Below are 21,315 nucleotides of genomic sequence, written 5' to 3' on the forward strand. Positions count from 1 at the left end.
TATAACTCTAGACACTGCAACGTACAATTGCCCATGACTAAAAAAAGGTTTTGGCAAATACACTCCAACATGTTGCAATGATTGTCCCTGACTTTTATTTATAGTCATTACAAAGCACACTGAAATTGGAAATTGTCGTCTCTTTAAAACGAATGGCCATTTTGAATCACTTGGAGATAATGTTATTCTTGGAATGAACACACGCTTGCCTATATTAGTGCCAGTTATGATTTCTGCTTCTATCACCCATGTAGCCAATCTTGTTATAATGAGTCTTGTTCCATTACAAAGACCTTCATTTTGATTAAGGTTTCTAAGCAACATTATAGGCAAACCTATTTTTAATGTCAGTTTATGGTTTGGCAATCCTGGAAATCTCAACGTGTTCAAAAATTCAACGGTATACAGGAGATCTTAGTCAGGAACATTTGAAGAAGCCTTGCATATAGAATCTGAACTTAGATATTCATGTACTTCTCCATTTAAGGATGACACAATGTAGTCATTTAGTTCTTCTACAACTTCATTTCTAGGGGCAAGAATTGCCCTATCCTGTAGGTAACTTGGATCTGTGTATTTATTTTCCAAACCTGGATATGTGGTGTCAATAATATCTTGCATAGGATTCTCTGAAGGTTGGATAATCAGATCACTTGGAATTGAAATGTTGTTATCCCTATCTCTTTCTCCCAATTCACCATTACCTATTTTAAGAATCCACTCACTAAAGTCCTTTATAGATGATGTTTCTACTCTACTCAGATTGTTTTGTAGAAGTCTCATATTTGTTTGGAGTTTAAAGATACGACAATCACTCTATAGATATGACTTGCTAATTGAGGATTGGACTACATCTTCTCGTCTTCCCTTTCTTACAACTGGAAGTCTTTGTTGAAAATCACCACCTAGAACTACAACTTTACCACCAAATGGTTTTTCAGCATTTTGAGGATCTTCAATTTGTAGTATATCTCGTAACGTGTGGTCAACAGCTTCAAAACAATTCCTATGTGCCATTGGTGCTTCATCCCAAAGTATAATACTTGTTTTTAAGAGAAGTTCCACTGCTTGTGTTCTTTGATTTATGTCACAGGTAGAGTCATCATTTACATTAATTGGGATATGAAATCTTGAGTGGGCAGTCCTTACACCAGGAAGCAACAAAGCAGCAATTCCTGAAGATGCAACAACAAGAGCAATTTTGCCTTTTGATCTTATACAAGACAAAATGGTTCTATAAAGATACGTTTTACCCGTTCCACCATGTCCGTAAATAAAAAACATTCCCCCTCTTTCAGTAGCAACAACTTCTATGATAGAATTGTAGATTATTCTCTGTTCATTGTTTAGGCCAAAAATTAGGCTCTCATGTTCTCTTTTCAAACTTGATACATCATACGACATTTCTTCTTGAATAAGTCTATTCCCATTTTGAATAAGATCCATATCTGGCTGGGGCATTTATGGATAATCTCTAAGTAATCTTCCATATTGTTGGAGGATTTGTTCAATTTCATACAATCCATAATTTCTCAATTGGTCATCTAATAAGATTAGTTTTTGGAATTGGAGGATACGCCTTTGCCTATTTAGTATATCTTCTGTAATTAGTTTCCAGTTGGATTCCCAAAGACTTAATGGATCAGTTACTTCGCAGAACAATAGCATTGTAACAAATAGTTGACTCAATTGTTGCCCACTGGCCCAACTCGAAGCTTCAATTAGGGAATCATGCCATTCTTTGTCATCATCAAGAAGTCCAAATGCATAACAGGCTTCCTTATAAGTTGGATAAGTAACATTGTTTATAGTCCTTAATTCTTCAAAGTTTCTTGGACCTTTGACAATGTTAAGCAACATTCTCAAATAAAATCTTTCTCCACTTGAAGCAGGGACGGAGCCAGACTTCCAACCTAGTGGGGGCAAACTTAATGTAAGCTTATCATTTTTTTTTTTTTCTGGTTTTAAGGTTTTGTCTTAAGGTTTTTCAATTATTCTTGGGGCAATTGGGCAAAAAGGAAGGTCAGTCGATTTTTATTCTTTTTTTTTTTGGATGTTTCATGTGGTAATTTGTAAATATTTTGGAGAGGGGCTAAGTGTATATACTTTGGAATCAAATATTAAACTTGTGTCTATATATATATATATATATATATATATATATATATATATATATATATATATATATATATATATATATATATATATAAAAGTTTCAAAAAAGTTGGGGGGGGCCATTGCCCCCCAATGCCAAAGCATAGCTCCGTCCCTGACTTGAAGGATGTGCGTAACACACTCTTCCAATACAATATTTAGATTTCCTTCTTTGCCATTGCTTGTCATTACTATGCCATACCCATTTTGTAGGAAATTTAGCATAAGTCAACTCTCGAGCATCTTCAAAAGCCTCATTTGTTTTCATCCATTCTGTAAACTTTATTTCTTCAATACCGGGTATACTTAAAACATTATCAAGCTTGTATTTTCTGGATAAATGATGGGATGTTCGTCTTCCAAATGAAAATTTAATCTTTCAACAGGTGGATATCAAAACTGAATTGGAAATTCAAATATTCTCCAACATGCTTTAGAAGCTGAAATATATCTACAATCCAAGTATGATTTTGTCTCATCAACAACAATGTTGGTTTCTTGTCCATCACTCCCAATATTTGGCAAATTCTCTTCTACAACAACTGTTGCTCTATCTGATCCCTTGTTTATATATTTAAACAAATATTTGATCGATCGAGATTTGTTACACCATTCTACATTCAAATGGGATTGATACTTGACCAAAAGATCTACATTATATGGTACAACATATCGGTTATCCAAAAGAATTCCATTCTTCTCTATTGTTTTTCCATCATTTCTCCTACTATATACTGGGAAGCCTTCTTCATCAATTATTGTTTCTTCATAAAATCTTTTTGGAAAATGCTTTGAACATTTACCATTTATCATGAATGGTGATTTTGGTTTTGCAGATCCACATGGCCCATGCATCATAAATTGTTGTATAGCTTCATTAGCAACAGGATCCTCATCTGGATCTGGTATCTCAGCCATAATGATACCATCAATGCCTGTTGGACTTGGACACTTATCCTTTGGATCCAAGAATAGAAGAATATGTGCATGTGGGAGTCCTCTTTTTTGGAATTCAATTGTATACACAATTGCAATAACTCTTCCAAAATGAGATTTATGCCTCAAATCATGTAATAGTTCATCCAATTTTATCTTAAAAACTCTTGCTACAATATCTAGCCGATCCTCATATTTCAGGCCTCCTATAAATTCCAAAGAATAATTGATTTCTGGCCATTTTGGATTGCAAGTAAATGTAAGAAATAAATCTGGGTAACCTGCCCATCTACATATCGCCATTGCATCTTGATAATTTTGAACCATGTACCTTGGACTTCCAGTAAATGAGGATGGTAGGACTATTCGTTTGCCTACAGTAATGGGATCCGTATCACCACGAAGAACGGCATCTTTCAAACCATAGTACAGCTCTGACCTCAATTTTTTTTATTGCATCTAACCCATTGTAGTCTTTCTTCTTCAATAGAAGTGTATGCATCCACTATAAATTGTTGAAGAAGCCTTCTACCAAGCAACAGTGTCTTGCCATCATGAAAGCATTGTTGAAGCCTATAAGCATAGTATTCCCTCATTGTTATTGATTCCATTTTTCTAGAATTTCTCCCATTCAAATTCCTATAAGGTATACCAAGCATATACCCATCCTCACCTTAAGGAAAAAGTAATGGATATTGCAATGCCATAAAGCTTGGATGAGTCCCACTTATAAGTTGCAATCCTAAATTTCGATTCTCAACAATAATATCTCTATCAGAACTTTCAATATTAAAATCTCTAACAATAAGAGTAGCTATCTCAGACAGTACAAGTAAGTCATATTGCCTTTTACCAGAATTGCGACTTCAAATTAAACGAATTCGGACATTATGTATATCTGATTCATCAAATCTGTCCTTGACCATTCTAAAATATTTAACCAATTCGTTGCACTGGTCTAACATTTCCATCAACCCGATAACAATATCTGGATCCACATGATTTCTATCATCTTCATGTATAACTGCATCAATTCTATTTTTAACTTCATTATCAGTTTCATAAATATAAAGCTGTGCATACTTAGGTTTTTGGCCATGAACAGGAAGAAGTGATCCAATTCTATGATGAGTTTGACCATTTTCACGAAACACATAACGACCAGAACCATTATTCACTGATCTATCAAACCCCAAAGAAGTGAAAGCAAAGAGAGAGTTGTAGATTCTTATCCCTAGTTGAAAGTTTATTGATCTTTGATCACTACTAATATTGAGTAAGCTTCCAAGAAATGGTGGAGGTTCTTTCAATAGAGGGAGTTCAACTCTTCCTTCAGAACAACACAAATTAAACTTCAGTTTTGTAGGCCTCTTTGACTTTATAGTTCTCTCTTCATACCAAAGTTGAGCTCCACAATGTTCACATACTATTGTTGGAGGTCCTAAATCCAATGGTTCCGTAAATTTTCCTATGACAACAAAAACAAAAATTCAGTTTTTCTTCCTAATTTTAGAACCTTTTTGGGAGAACTAAAAAATATAGCACTTACGTTGTTTCTGCTTTCATCATTAGTGCTATATTGTCTACGTCGAATACTCCTTTCAAATGGCTCGTCATCTCTTGTTCTTGTTTGGCCTAGGTTACATACTAGTTATTAGGTTACATAGTAATTTTGAGTTTTTTAAAGAAAAATATTTTTTTAATATCTCATTATCATACCCCTTCTATTTCTCTTTTGAGATAAAATTAATCTTCGTCTCAATCTTGCATAGAAAGCAGACTCCATGCTTGGGGAATAAACTAAAAGCAAAGCATTCACAAAATTTTAATTTATAAATATAACTATATAGCAAAAACATTTATTACAAATTAACAGTTATATGTTATAGAAAGGGGAAAAAATTTAAGAAAAATATAGCATTCACATAAATATAAAACCAAGTTTCAGATAACCAAGAAACTTAAATATGCAATCATATTCCAATTTCAGATTCTTTCTACAAACATATTACCAATAAATATGCAATAAACAGTACAGAGTAAAGGAAAGATTGGTAAATACCTGACTTTCCTCGTTTTGTAGTTGTATTACCAAATAAGCCAGATATCAAAATGCTAAATCGCTACCTGCAAAACAGTAAGAATCCAATTTTCAGCCAAGAAACATTAATAGAAGAGAAATAGTGCAGTGTAGTGCACATTTTAATGAAATAGTGTAGTGTAGATTTTTGTAAAACAGTGCAGTGTAGATTTTTGTAAAACAGTGCAGTGTAAATTTTTTTGAAACAGTGCAGTGTAGAGACAGATTTTGGTTGTAAAAAAGTGAAGATTTTAGATGTAAAACACAGATTTTATGCTTATCCAGATTTAAACTCATTAAAAATCGAAAGTTCAGATTTAATTTCCCTTTAATTTTTACAAAACTATCTCATGCAAGGTAGTTCCAACAATTTTCATGACTTTTTGATGAATCGAGTTGCTAAGATAGGATGATATTAGACAACCAATTAAATGAGCAAAAACACAAAATCAGTGTCATTGTCAACATGAATTACCAAGAATTAAAAAACTCGCCAAAAAATTAAGATTATATAAATAGGTAACTGATTTACTAATATATTCTAACTGTGTTTCTGCTCATGTTCACTTCTAGAGAAATTATAATCAACATTAACAGTTGTAAAGACAATAATAAAGCAAAACTATATCAAATAGAATGGAATGATGCAACGAAAGCCATGCGTATAAAATTGTAGAGATAACAGTTGATGACCAAGAGAGAAATCTGCTCCTGTCAGCACCACTTCAAGCACAGCTTTTAGAGGCATCAATCATGTTTTCCATAGTCACCATTAATTTATAGAGGCAAAGGAACGCAGATATTAAAAACAAAAACCTAAACTACATCCTCTAATTGATTTAAGAATTCCATTTTGTTTTATGCAGTTACTTTCAGTTATAGTCTTGCAGCCTTGTAAGTATTTGAACGTGTCTTATCTAATCCATGTGTTAGCTGCATCATATCTTGCATGTCCATACGTTCATGTGTTTGAAGGCAAAAATAATGTAGTTGAGCAATACAATATTCAAATCTGAAAAACTAAACAACACTGTGTTGAAGGGCATTTCTATTATTTTAACAATGTTAACCTACACTCTACAATTTTGTGTTTGTGTTGAAAAAAGTTTTAAACTCTTGGGTCACATGGGCTACAAAAATTCTACCCACACCAATTTCGCTAAGGTAGCAAAGCATGCAGAACATAAAATATATTTAAACAGAATACTACAATATAATATGATATTAATACTCCAAGTATAAAAGCAGATTTAAAACAGCAACCATATTTATGCAGGACCAATTATGAAAATAAAATCATGTGATATATCTTGGTGAATTATGTGTATTTTGACTTCCCAAATTGGATTTGTTGTTATTTATGAATATTGCTATTTTTTCTGAAGCTGTTTTTACCCTAAAAGGAAAAATTATATTGTATTTAGACACTACTATTTTATGAGAATTCTGGAAATAGAATCTAGTCTCTGAATTTTGGAAGGAATATTGAGTTCAATTAACTGGGAAAAAAAGAACATGAACAGTTCAATGACAATTATGTTTAAAAGTAGAACTTTTAATCTATAAAAAAAAAGTAATGCTGGAGTTTTTCTGTTAGAATAATGTTATCTATCATGCGCTAATAATTGTAAATTGTTTAAACACTAAAATTTTATTGCTTGTAAATGTTGTTTAGATGATCATTTGAAAGTACTATGCACAAATATTCATCATAACAATAGCATATCACTAACTCAAACCAAATGTACAACAACCAATTATGCATAATACAAAATACAAAACCAAGCAAAACCTATCATAAAAAATTGAAAAGCCTAAACCCCTAAACCCTTTAATTTACAAAAGTAAAGCAAGCTGAAGAGTAAAAATTAAATTTAAAGCATAAGTTTAAGCAGTACATTCAGTTCTTGCATTTTATATAGCAAATACTTCTGGTATAATACTTCAAAATTCAAATAGAGCCATAGTATTGCATATATAGTTTAGATTAAACTTAAATAACCCAATAATGATATAAAAAAAGACTCCCACATATGTGTATGTAATATAATTATTCTCTTATGTATTTTTTTTAAGCTCAATAAAATAATGAAACTAAATTATATTAAGTGTGTAAAAGAGACATTATCATAATGCAGATGTCATAAGTTTTTAAAAAAAAAAAAGGAAAAAAAAAAAGAAGCTATTTCAAGCATAACCTAATCTTTAAAACCTCAATAGTTCTTTTTTTTTTTTTTTTGCTTGGAAATAGATTGATGATAGTGCAGTTCTTTAGGTTTTAACAATTATGCATAAAATAGCATTGTTTAGGAATACAACCTTTTTATTACAAATTGAAGTATTTTTTCTGCTAAAACTGATATAACTAAACTAAAGTACAAAAAAAGCTAAGAAATCCAAACTATTATAAGTCTGAACTTGAAATAGTCAAAACATAAATCTACCAATTCATAGAGGCAAACGTTACAATTCAAATTGAGAGAATATTTACCTTTAACCCTGATAACTTGATACAAAACAAACTAACTTGAAGTGAACTATTCCTAAACAGAGTCGCTCAAAGTGCACTTAATCAAAGTAAACTACATCAAAGTGAACTAATTCGAAGTAAATTAATTTGAAGTAAACAAAAGCAGATCAGATCCTAAGTCATAATTCTAACATCAAATTGATTGAAAGCAAGCATAAATGCACAAACATATTACCAGTAAATATGCAATAAATAGTAAAGAATAAAGGAAAGACTGGTAAATACCTGACTTTCCTCGTCTTGTAGTTGTATTACCAAATAAGCTAGATATGAAAATGCTAAATCCCTACCTGCAAAACAGTAAGAATCCAATTTTCAGCCAAGAAACATTAATAGAAGAGAAATAGTGGAATGCAGAAAGTTTGAAACAGTACAGTGTAGTGCAATTTTTTTTTTTTTTTTAATCTCCTTCATATCATCAAACAATTTGATTGTGAGACTAATTTCTAATTTCTAAGTCTAACTCATATCTAATTCAAAGTAAATTAATTACATTAAGATTGAAGTGAAAACCCAATTCAAAGTAAAATTTGATCTTAAGAAGACTTTTTGTTGCAATGCAAGTACAATGATAGATAAGAAACTAAAGTGACTACAATCCTCAAGAGACTAATTTTCAATTTCTAAGTCTAACTCATATTCCAATCCTATTGATTCAAAATAACTTGATTCAAAACAAACTGACTTGAAGTGAACTATTCGTAAACAGAGTAACTCAAACTGCATTTAATCAAAGTAAACTACATCAAAGTGAACTATTTCAAAGTAAATTAATTTGAAACAGAAATCAACTCTATAATACAAAATAGGCGGGGGTGAAAAATAAACCATGAAGCAGTATGCTAAAACTGATATAACTAAACTAAAATTTTAAAAAAAAAATCTAAGAAATCCACACTAAAATAGTTAGAAATTAGATGTACATATATTATCACAAACGTACCCGAACACCATACCTTTAACCCTGATTCGAATGGAGGAAAAGAATGATGAGAAAGGCAATAGCAATAAACCTAGAAATTGAGCAGCCGTGAAAAAAAGAAGAAGAAGAAGACTAATAAGAATCAACTATTTATAACATAATAGTTGTAGAGTCCTAATAGTTATAGAGTTTGGATTCAAAAAAATTAAATAAATATATTATAGAGTACTAATTAAATTTGTTTATTACATACCTTTGGGCCGGTTTCGACGAGCTGGGTTGGGTGTATTGTCGACCGACATAGTTGATGGGCCATGGGCTGGACGAGACCCACGGCAAATGGGGCGTCGTTATGCATGTGGGTGGTCTGAGGAAGGAGCTCGACCTTTGTTTTGAGGAAGAAGATGGGTGATCTGAGGCCGGAGCTCGACCTCTGTTCGATGTTTGTGGGTTTGTGGGTATGTTGGGCATGGTGGGTATGGTGGGTTATTTGTGGCAATGGGGTTGATGAGACCCACAGCAAATGGGGGGCAGTTTTTGGTTTGTAGAGGTTGGATGTGGGTGGTTTGTGTCAAATTGGTGGTTTGAGGAAGAAGATCGAGGCTTTGGTTTGTGGGTAAGGTGGGAATGGTGGATCTGTAGATATGGTGGGTATGGTGGGTCTGTAGATGCGATGCGATGGTTTGCCGTGGGTCTGATTGTGGAGGAGCTGGTAGAGGACTGAGGAAGAACATGGGGATGGTAGATCATCGTGTTGGTAGCTGGTAGAGGACTGAGGAAGAAGATGGGGATGGCAGACCATTGTGAAAGGGAAAGGCAGAGTATACGTTTTTGTGTATCGGGTCTATTTTGTTTTTTTTTTTTTTTGGTTTTATTATTATTTTTCTAATAGAATGCTGATGTGGAGAATTGTGGAGCAAGCTGAGGCTTCAGTTTTATATATATATATATAGATGACTGATAAAAAATAATGAATTAATGTGAATAATAATTTTCTCACATATAAATAATTTAAGTTATAAAATAAATGGGAGGATATATGTCAGGCTATCAGACATATGAATTTTTTTTTTTGAGAGACTATCAGACATATGAAATTGAGATAATGAAATACGTTTAGTTTAGCAATACCAAACAAGAATATTAAACAAGATTAAATGAATATAAATTTGTCAATGCCGAAGTTAATGTACTCGGAATTAAATTTAGAGATTTGATATATCCACAACATTTTCACAACAAATCTTAAGTGGTAGGTTGTTACTGGTTGTTATTGTTGGGGCAAAAATGTAATCTTAGTATTAGGTTCAAATTTGAACTAATAATAGCTAACCACCTATGATTTGTTGTGAAAATATTGTAAAAATGTTGTGGATTTAGCACCTCTCTTAAATTTATTTTTAAAAATGTGACAATCAACATCATAGAAGAAGTGTAGCAATATATTAAGATCAAATTAATGAGAAAAGAGTATTTTCATGCGTATTTAATTTAAACCGTGAGGTATATACAAATAAATTTGAAAAAATATGTTAGAACTTAGGACAAGCAAGAGAATTTGGGAATATTAAATGAATATATTCATCTATGCCCAAGTTAATATATATAACATTACAACTCATTCCAATAAATGTTCTAGGTAACGTTATATGAAGAAATCTATATATATTTAAAGAGAGCAAGATATATAGGAACTTATCTTCTTTTTTTTCTTTTTTTTGAGAAGATATAGGAACTTATCTTAGTTGCAAGCAATTCATATTCTTCTCTTGACCAAAACAAATCATGAGGTACTTATGGTAAGTCAAGCCCAAAGATATATGCTAGCAAGCGTGAAATTGCAAAAACTATAAAAGCTTGCAAAAATAGCTCATACAACTTGAAAAAAAACAGATGTTAGCATCAAGAAATAGGGGAAATAGAAAGTGATGAGTCGAAGGAGAAAGCGACGCTCCGAGGACTCGCCTAAATGCCCTCAAAACCTACTCGTTTAAGGGGAGAATCCCATTCAAATTTGTTGGTAGCAGAAGTCAATGGCAGCTTTTTATTGATGCTGGTCCATTGCTTTATGGAAGAAATGATTATGTTGGATGAGACCTTATTATACAGAAAGTGTAACATTATTTTTATGACTTGCACATGAATTAAGAAGGATGGGCCCAATGGTCTCACATATATTCCGGGCTCATTTGTTAGACTTTCGGTGGACCTAAACTGATGTGGAATGGCCATATATTTTAGCACTCCAAATCCAACCTATCGCTTCTTTCTATTTCCCTTTGCTGGTGCCCTCTCTCTTTAGGCTTCCTTTGATAGTTTACGAGGGTTAGAGAATAGAATGGAATGGAATAATGATAAGGGAATTGAAAAAAATTAAAATGGAATGAAACGGATTTAAGCAAGAGAAAGGAATGAAAAAGAATGAAATGAAATAGAATTAAGTAACCTTGATTGGATGTTTTAAAATAACGGAATGAAAATAAATTGAATGTAAGTAATCTTGTTTGAGAGTAACATAGAGGGAATGAAATGAAATTTATAACAATGTTACTCTTAGACCCCTAATTTAAAATAAAAGCTTTAATATATGGGGGTATTTTGGAAGTTTTAGTAAAAAATTCATTAAATCTAATTTTATTCCCTCTCATTCCTCCAAATTCCAGGGAGAATGAAAATTTGAGATTTTAAGGGAATACAGAGGAATGAGTGTTTCCTCCTACCCATTCAATTCTCTGTCATTTAAACTTTCAAATAAGGGAATGAACTTTTCATTTCCTCTATTAAAACTTCCAAACAATAGAATTGAAGAATATTCTAAAATTATTCTTTTCATTCATTTCCTTTGTATTCCATTTTCTCCTCCCAAGCGAGGGCTTAGTGAGCTTGGTTCACATGATAGAGGGAAAAGCTCTCTAATTTATTTTGGTTTTGTTCCAGCCTTGAATCTTTGGCTGTTTGATTTTGATTTTGTGGTTCGTAGTCAATTTCATCAATTTGGCCCAAAGATTTTGCTGTCCGTGCTACTAGGCTTTGGGGCTGACTTGTACAACTCATTTTAGCTATCCCCATTTGCTGGTTCAGCCCAAATATGTGGACCGTACTAGCTGGCTGTCTGTATTCCACGATTATAGCTATAGATTGATTGTTGTGGGTTTCAACCCATGTTAACTTAGGGTCCGTTTGGATACCGCTTATTTTGCTGAAAACTGAAAAAACTGTAATTTATGTGTGTGTTTGCTTTCAGCCTAACGCCTCTCTTCCCATAAACCCATTTCACGCCTCTTCCAATTTCACTTGCTGACCCATTTGTTTAATTTCTGGGTAAATGGGTTTTTGAGTTTGTGAATTGTGGATCTTTCGTGTTCTAAAAATCACAGGTACATATTACTTTCACAATATTCTCATTACTGTGATTTATGTGTGTGTGTTTTCTCTTTGTTTCTTTCTATTTTGAGAATTGGATTTCAATACTTTTTGATTGTTGTTTGAAACGCGTGATGATCAAAGCTATAAACGGAGATGTAGATCTGTTGGGTTTGCTTTTTTTGTTCGTTTTGCTTAAGATTCAGACTTTGCTTTATGATCATTATGATTTCAATTTTTGTGCTGCACATCAAGAATTCCTTATTTCTTCGAAATTTTTTCCCATAAAAAAGGAGAAGAAAATATCTGGTGATTTATTGGAAATTTTGATATATGTACCATTCAATTTTGCTTTTTACCATTTAAATTTATGGTGATATTTGGATAGTTTGTATGATTGATTCTTATTTATGGTGATATGGTGATAGGTCTTTAGGGATATTAATGCAACAAGTATGTTTTGCTGCACATTTTTTGTTTAGGAGTTAGACAAGAAATTTGTGGTTAACTTGTTTACAGAGATTATTCATTGATATTGAACACACAACACTATTCTTACTCAATTATTTGTACAACTAATATGCAAGAGCTCAAAATTTCTTCCTCTTATTAATGCATTGGTTGCTGCATTAAAAATTTTTTAGGGGAAAACTAGAATGGTTCTTATTAGTCACTGCTTGTACCTGTTTACCACTGCTTAATGGTAATCTTGCAGATAATTTCACATGAAGGTGTTTGATATATGTACCATTTTATTTTGCTTTTTACCATTTAAATTTATGGTGATATGTGGATAGGCTGTATGATTGATTCTTATTTATGGTGATATGGTGATAGGTCTTTAGGGATATTGATGCAGCAAGTATGTCTTGCTGCACATTTTTTGTTTAGGAGTTAGACAAGAAATTTGTGGTTAACTTGTTTATAGAGATTATTCACTGACATTGAACACACAACACTATTCTTACTCAATTATTTTTACAGCTAATATTCAAGAACTCAAATTTTCTACCCTTATTAATGCATTGGTTGCTACATTAAAAAATTTTCAGGGGAAAACCAAAATGGTTCTTATTAGTCACTACTTGTACTTGTTTTGCACTGCTTAATGGTAATCTTGCAGGTAATTTCACATGAAGGTGTCATTGTTAATGGCTTAGTTTGGCTTTTTTTTTTGTTTGTATTTTTCTTTTAAAAGATTAACTTTTTTCAGTTTCCTTGGTATTTTTGTTCAGCTTATTGTTTAAGCAAAATTTAAGAGTCACTAAAATAAGCTATACCACAAAAAACATTGTTAACATATGATAGTTGTTTCAGTTATTTTAATGTAAGACACCTTGTTTCTTTCCAGAATCTTTGGGTCACTGAGTCAAAACCAAAAGTGCCAGTATCTTGTTAGCTCTCTATTAAAATAATAATAATAATAATAATAATAATTACACATTTGGTCCTCAATTTTTACCCTTTTTTTTCAAAATGGTCTTTTATCTTTTGAAATATTTTATAAGTCCTTGTACTTTTAAGTTTGTGTAAAAAAAAATCCATATCATTAACTCTTGCTTTGAAACATATATAGCATATGTTTGCATTGCTGCCTCTAAGACTAAACACTGTAACAATTTAGTCCTCTCTATTTATTAGTTACTTTGTTTTTTTTTTACAAAGTTTTGATCTTTAATAGTGTAGAGGTAGCACTTTCACTTTCAATGAATCTGAGAAATGACTAAAAATCTTGGTAAATTAAACTAGTTTGTGTTTTGGATTGGTACTTACTCTTAGGCTTGATCTGGTCTGCTTCAGTAGTTAAGCAGCAAACTAGCAGTTCAACTTGTTACCATGGAAGTTGTTTATGAGGTTGATGTTATTTAGCTCTCTTATTTCTTCCGCTATATTGATTACTTACATATGCACCTTATCCTCTATTTTTCTTTTTCAAGCCCAAGATATGCCAATGTCGGAAACGAGTAACTATCTCTCCAGTTATGATGGCCATTTTTGTGACGTTGACAACTACATCATTAGGACTTCCCTGAAACTTCATACATTTGGCAGGAGGTTTTATACTTGTCGCTATTGGTCGCCAGTAAGTACCATATCCAAGTATTGGCAAAATATTTGTGTTGTGCATTAAAGAACCAATTCGTTGTATTCCTGTTTATGTGTTGTATTGTATTCTGCAGGATGATGACCGTGGATGCAAGTTCTTCAAGTGGTTAGACACCAGCATTTGTTGTACGCGTGGTGCTACAACTGCACCTATTGTTATTGCCAAATTCAAGCGATTGGAGCATGCGGTGGAAGTTGCCAATGAAGAGTCGAAGCAAGCACATGCCCTGACAGCCGCAGCATTGGAAAGGGAGCGAGTTTCAACACGAAAGCATGAAAGAGACAAGGCTGCACGCATGATTTCTAAAGAGAAAGCAAAGAAGTTGACAATAGCTCTAGTAGTATCTTGTGTGATGTTTCTAGTATTGCTTATCTTGTCTACTAGGTTTGGGGAAGTCAAAATCAGGCATATGTGTTTGCCATAATGGGATGTGTATGTATATAATAATACAAACTTGTATTATTGCATTTGTTTTGTATGTTAACCATACTATTGAAAGTAACAATTTATGATATGTATGTAGTTGTATTTCTTAAAACAATGTGGAGAGGTTTAAATTTGCTCAATAATGTTAATGGCCAAGTTGATGGAGATTGTAAGTTCTGTTGTTGTATATGTGTGTAATATACATATATACATATATATTAAATATTTATTTATCTATATACAATTTCGCAGCAATTGATAGTTAAGGTTCTTGGTGTCTTTAAAACAAATTCAAGGTAGATATTGTTTTCTTTATTTTTTTGTAAAAAATTCCTGGCAGATTACTGTTGCAATCTTAAAATCCATTAAGTTTATCTCTTGTTCAGATAAGATTGGACTCTATTCAGAAGTCCCCTGTAAGTATGAAATCTACTGTTGCAATACCCATCAGTTTTGCTTACCAACAATAAAATCATCATAAAACAAAATGGTATTATATTGAAGTTTGTGAACCATCAGTTATGGTCCCCACAAAAAATTACCATAATGTTAATGGTATTTTCAACCACACTAATTTCTATCGTGACAAAAATAATAGTCACCATAATCAATTAAGGGGAATATTACTTCCGTAACAACTTAAGTCCTACGAGGGATGCATCCTACATATCGATGTTGTGATATTGTCACGAACCTCTTTCATCTCAGCTTCATCCAAGATTGAGATCACATCTGTCATGGCATCGTAATGACCTCCTTCACTACATCCATACGTGCCCCATGTAGATTTGGAACGTTCAACATCGTTGTTTTCATGTGCTCTAATGAAATTGTGAAGAACCATTGTAGCAACAATGATGCGACATTGAGTGCGTATATGAAAGGGTGGCATACTTCTCAAAATTCTCCATTTATTCTTCCAAAATCTAAAAGTTCATTCCATGTCCAAACGAAGTGATGAATGGAGATAATTAAATTTCTCCTTTGGACGATGCAAGTCTTCACCTCGCTCAAATTTGAGGATGTAGTACCTCTCCCCCTTATATGGTGCAAGGAAGCCTCTCTTCATAGAGTACCCTGAATCAACAAGGTAATACTTTCCTGTAAATGAAAATGTTTAGTGCATTAGCATTTTCACTACATAATACATAATTTAATATTGTAATTAAACTGCATATTTACAAACCAGCTGGAGGTTTTGGGAAGTTGTCACTCTCATTATTGAGGTAGCTTTAAAATATCCTTGTGTCATGCGCTGACCCTTCCCATCCAACATACACGAATGTAAATTTCATGTCAAAATCACATGCGCACATGCAGTTTGTTGTTGTGATACATTTCCTGCCTCTGTACAAGTGTTGCTCATCAACTAGAACAACCACGGGGACGTGGACCCCATCAATCGCACCAATGCAACCCTAACCATTGCCACAAAAATACACTGGGAAATGAAATAAGTGGTATGACCATAAAGATAATTTCAATAAAATCAAGTCAAGATACCAAATTCACAAAGTACCTCGAAATGTGGCCAATGTTGATCTTAATGTTGAATATGTTCTATCACATTACGAAATGTACGATCAGCAGGCTTAATAATGTCTGCTACCATAACGATGGCTAGCAATGTAACTACCGTGGCCACGTGTCAATGCACTATCTCACCCGAATGCTGAAATCTATCTTACACTACTCTGTTACCCGAGGCATGACCAAGTATCACTAATGTAATTTCCACAAACTCTTCCCAGCAAACTCTTTTGGTACCGTTATATCCATACTGAGTGCGCAATGTATTACACAATTGTCGAAACACATGGCTTGACATTCTAAAGACATTGTGACATTTCTGCTCATTTCCATTTAATGTATACTGTACCCATTCATACCCTATTTGTATATTTGTATGCATTGGTACTTTGTTCATATAGGTCTCCACATAAGCTACACATGCACACCCAGCTATATATGCTGCGAGTACAATGTCGTCGATCAGGTCGAAGTCTGAGTCGTTTAGCAAATCCATCCTTTTGTATACCTTGAGACTTCTTTCTTTTTCTGTTTGTGGAAAGCCAAGGACACTAGAAAATATGGCCTTACCCTTTTGAAAGATTTAGAAATGCGTTATCTGACCAATACACTAATATAGGTTAAATTTGCCACTAAAATCTGTGGACATAATAAAGTTTTCATAAAGATTGACTAGACATAAGAATTTCCAAAGTTCATTAAAATATGAATAAAGAGTTACGCCAAAACACTAAATTTCCAATCCAAAGTGTATGTGATCATAAGGAAAAATTAAAAAAAATTAAAAATGATGGCAGAAAATTTTATCCAAGACACTTCAATGGACGGTGACCTGTAGTTTTCTTTAAGCATATAGTCAAATGTCTTGGCAGTAATGGCAACAATTTTATTGCATATGCAATTGTGCATGCCTATTGCCTAGATAACTCCACAGCCTGAGATCATATAGTACTACAATATGCTTAGTTCTGTTCCTTCACCACACTTCAGAAAACAAGATTGATGCACTTTATTGGATCCAATTTAATAGAACAAGCAGAACCTATATTTTTTCATGTTGCAAAAGTGACTTAGATTCAAATCACAATAAAAAAACATCTAAACTTGTCGAAATAGACAGTTGCATATAGCATGCAAGATTATTGTTATTGTTACTTTGACTTTGTAGTTTTGGTGGACTATATTAGTCTATTATTCACGATGATGTCTATAAAGATTTTCACTCATTTTATAAATCTAGCAAGTTCATGAGAGAAGTCAATGCTATTGATGTGACCTTGGTCCCTAAAGTGACAAATCCTTCCAAAATGGCTGAGTTCCCTCTTATATCTCACTGTATTCTGTAATATAATTTATGGGTGCATTACTACCATCTCAGCCAATAGATTGAAACGTTCTTTGAATGACGTGATTGGCAAACATCAATCTGCCTTTATGCAGGAAGACATATAACAGAAAAAAGTGCTATTAATGCAGGAAATAGTGAAGAACTATCATTAGAATAGAGGCAGCCTAGGTGTACCTTGAAAATTGATATAATGAAAGCATGCGATTCTACTGAATCGCACTCTATACTTCGCTGCTTGTTAGGTATTGGTGTTCCCAAAAATTTCCCAATATATTAGTGGTGAAAAAGGCCTTTAGAACATTTCAAAAGTCTTTTTGGATGCTTCCAAGTTCCAAGAGTGAGTTGTTGTAGCAATAGATTCTTGACATGCTCCAATTCAAAGAAGGAAAATTTCCAGTTAGCTAGCTTAGAGTGCCTATCATATCTAGTAAGCTCATTGAAAAAGAATGCAGTCCTCTTATAAATAAGATTATACCAATAGTTAATTCATGGTCTTCTAACTCTCTGCCCTATGCTAGAAGGTTGCAATTGATTAAGTAAATCTTATTTAGCCTTTAAGTGTACTAAACCATAATCTGCATCCTTCCAAAAAAGGTTGTTAAGATTGCAAAACAAAAGCTCAAGGGCTTTTGTGGAAGATTTTGAAATCAAGAGAAATAACAAGGTCAGTCATCAAGTTCATGGTACGTTTAGGTGGAACTATCTCCCTTGGCATGACTATTGGCATCTAAATGGCACTCCTATATATGACATTGAAATAGTTGGAGATATAACAAGGGTGAGATTGAAAAGATGGCCAAAAAAAGTGCAATCTAACTAAATTAGGTGGTATATGAAAGCTTCAAATCATTATGTACAAGCAAGGTTTAGTCTCCCTCCCAGCCACAATGAACAGTTTAAGAAGCACCTAACAGTTTAAGAACAGCTCAACAAATCTATCAACATATAGGCAAAGAAAAGAAAGCATACAAATGGAATTATTGTTTCAAGAAGAGCATAAACCCAATGCTACCAATATTTGATCAAACAATATGAGACATTCATGAGGGATTAATGAAACCAAATCAAATGATACAGCTAAGTATACTTCTAAAGTAAAGCAAACCAATTAACACTCAATTAAGCTCTAAACTAGTAATTTGGAAATTTCATTGCAGAAGTGGGGAAATGATATGTGAATTGAATAAATTAGAACATCAAAACACCAAAAATATATCAGATGTTGAGCTGAAAAAGGAACAAGAAAGCATACACTAGATGACAATTAATTAGTAATCATTGTCTTACATACACACCCATCGTAAGCATAGTTTCTGCCAATAAAAAAGAAAAAGAAAAAAAAAGAGTGCAACAAGTACATAAACCCATTTTCGATTACTACAACACCAAGCCTTAGCAACCCTATCGAGACAATCCCCTTTCCTTTAGGAAAAATGACATTGAGGGTTCCTTTGGTACTGCATCTCTAGCCACTTTAGTTGTACGTCCTTGTCATAAGCAAGTGCTGTAAACATGTTCCTACCCACTGTTTTTTCCATGAAGAAGAGGGTGCTGAACATATAAAGGCGATCACCCGATTGCACCCCAGAAAGACTCAACACCATGTCCAGAATTGCTTTAAACTCAGTAGCTACATTAGAGATAGTTGGTGAATGAGTACTTACACTTCTACTTTCAGCAATAACATTTGAGATGCTCTTGAAAGAGTCAGACATCTCTTACACAACTGAACGCTTTTTTCTTGGTTTCTTGCAAATTCCCCTAAAAAGGTGGACATCGCTTGCCAAGCCTTTCCCTTTATTCACTGCCGGTCTTGCCCTCGACGATGCTAGGCCTTCAACCTCCATTGGGTCAACGTTCACACAGGGTTCACATTGGGGGTCAACAAATTCTTTGCTATCAACGGAGTCCCCAGACCCTTCGGTGCTTTCCTTTGGCATTTGACCACTCGTGCAGAATGCATTTTTCCCCATTGCAACCGTGCCTCCAAACATGATGTCCATGGAGCCAAGATTTGGCATACCTTTTTTTTCTAAAGGTTCTTGCCTTGGGACATGCCTACATGTGGACAACCAGTAGTTAGAACACAATATAGTTGTACATAATGGAGTTTTTCACAATTATGTAAAGTGAACTAACCGCAATCTTTCGGGTCCACCACTTATCACTAGCATCAAGCAAAGAAGTTCCAAGATCAATACCCAATCCAGTGTCATGCTCAAAACACTCGTCACTGGCATCTGAGTTTTTTTCTCAGATGATCCTATTTGTTTTTAACTTGCTGGTGAGTCACCACTTTTCTAATTTCACCCAACTGTTTAATCACTGCATCAACCTTTACCCTTCTCAAAAATCATCCTTTCCTCTTGCCCTCTAGGACTTGAACAGCACACAAATCACAAAAAGCTTTTAGTTCCTCTGGGTCTTTCCAATCTTATCTCACATCATTACCACTGTCCTTCAATTTCCCCTTAACCATTTTTGCTACAACTTCCTTCTATACTCATTGAGGCATTTCAACAAACAGTTCATGTGCATGTCATAATCAGTTAATCATGCCCACATGAAAAATGCAAAGTAAACTCACATATAAAGAAGCATAGAAGAGGAATGCAGAGAAACCCACGTACTAGTGTCATGTAAAACACAAAAACTACACACAAACGTTGAACACAAAAACTACACACAAACGTTGAACACAAAAACCACACATAAACGTTGAACACAAAAAACCACAGTTGAAGCCTCATGGAAAACAATATAACCACACACCAATAGATCAAAGAGTATGAGAAGTTAAAAACAACTTACTCGTGAATGTAGAGACCCATAGTGGCGGCAACAACGTCCCAAGCAGAGAGAAGGTGAGCTCGAGTGAAGGAAGAACAGAGGGGATCGGGTGGGTTTGTTCCGCGTAATGGGTTTGCAATGTAGGTGTTTCCTCTGTTTTGATGGATTATTGGTGGGTGGGTAGGTGCAATTCATTGAAGAGGAAGAGGACGGAGCATTAATGAAGTGCATTGAAGACATCTCTGCCATGGTAGTTGAGAGAAAGAAGAAACCTGATGAGGAAATAACCGTTGCATTGCGCACCGTTTTATGCAGAGGCCTCTGCTTCTTGGGGTCAGATGAGGGAAGAAGAAAATATCCTAGGTTTAAGTGACCTAAAACGCACCGTTTGTACATAGTGAAATCATTGGATCTTTATGCTACTTTCTTATTGTTGTTTAGTATGTAATAAAAGATCTTAAAAACAATATTAATATTTGTAAATCAGCTTTGTAGGGTCATTAGGCCCAGAAATATATGTGGGTTGGCCTAAGAGTGTTCTTCGGGCTAGGAGCCCAGCCCGAGGACACAGGATGGTCCAAGGCTGTATGAATGTTAACTCATAGGAAAATACTATATAAAGAAAAGATAATGTCTGGATAAGTATGTCCGAGGAAGATTGTGTCCTCGGCTATATGAAGCCGAGGTAGGAGAAGGGTTGGTTAACATCCACAGTCTATGTTCTAGAAATTCCACATGCTATGTTCTAGACACGATACACGTGGAAGATAAGAAGAAGGGCGGTGGAATATCTGATATAAAGCTGTTTACCACCACCCCGCATTTAATGCTCTACAACTGATATTCTGGCCACGTTAATAGGGAAGTGAGACCTGAGCATCATGGTGGAACTTGGCTCCTATCTCCAAAGACTACAGGGGAGGTGGATGAGACAAGTATCTAAAACAAGGAATCTAACCATGATGTAGAGGATGAAGAGGAAAGGAATGAGTAAGTATAAAAGAAAGAAGGAACCTTAAGCAATGGAAAGGAAGAAAAAAAAAAAAAAGGAGACGGTAGACCTCATTATCCGTAATTGTTATCTATCTTGGGAAGAAGTAATATAAGTCATCCTCGGCTTATGTCCGAG

General features: G+C 33.9%; 2 protein-coding genes across 2 annotated transcripts; both read right to left on the bottom strand.

Moving 5' to 3' along the window:
* Positions 1-414: 414 nt before the first annotated feature.
* Positions 415-1,461, bottom strand: LOC142620523 (uncharacterized). Its single transcript, XM_075793884.1, has 2 exons — positions 903-1,461; positions 415-704 (listed from the first exon to the last, which is right to left on the bottom strand). Exons 1-2 carry the CDS (start codon positions 1,459-1,461, stop codon positions 415-417), a joined length of 849 nt encoding a protein of 282 aa, XP_075649999.1.
* Positions 1,462-3,393, bottom strand: LOC142620524 (uncharacterized). Its single transcript, XM_075793885.1, has 2 exons — positions 2,610-3,393; positions 1,462-1,913 (listed from the first exon to the last, which is right to left on the bottom strand). The coding sequence occupies exons 1-2, from the start codon at positions 3,391-3,393 to the stop codon at positions 1,462-1,464; spliced, it is 1,236 nt and encodes a 411-aa protein (XP_075650000.1).
* Between the last annotated feature and the right edge of the window lie 17,922 nt (positions 3,394-21,315).

The sequence above is a fragment of the Castanea sativa genome, chromosome 12, assembly GCF_040712315.1.
Source record: "Castanea sativa cultivar Marrone di Chiusa Pesio chromosome 12, ASM4071231v1".
In the NCBI taxonomy this organism is placed as follows: Eukaryota; Viridiplantae; Streptophyta; class Magnoliopsida; order Fagales; family Fagaceae; genus Castanea; species Castanea sativa.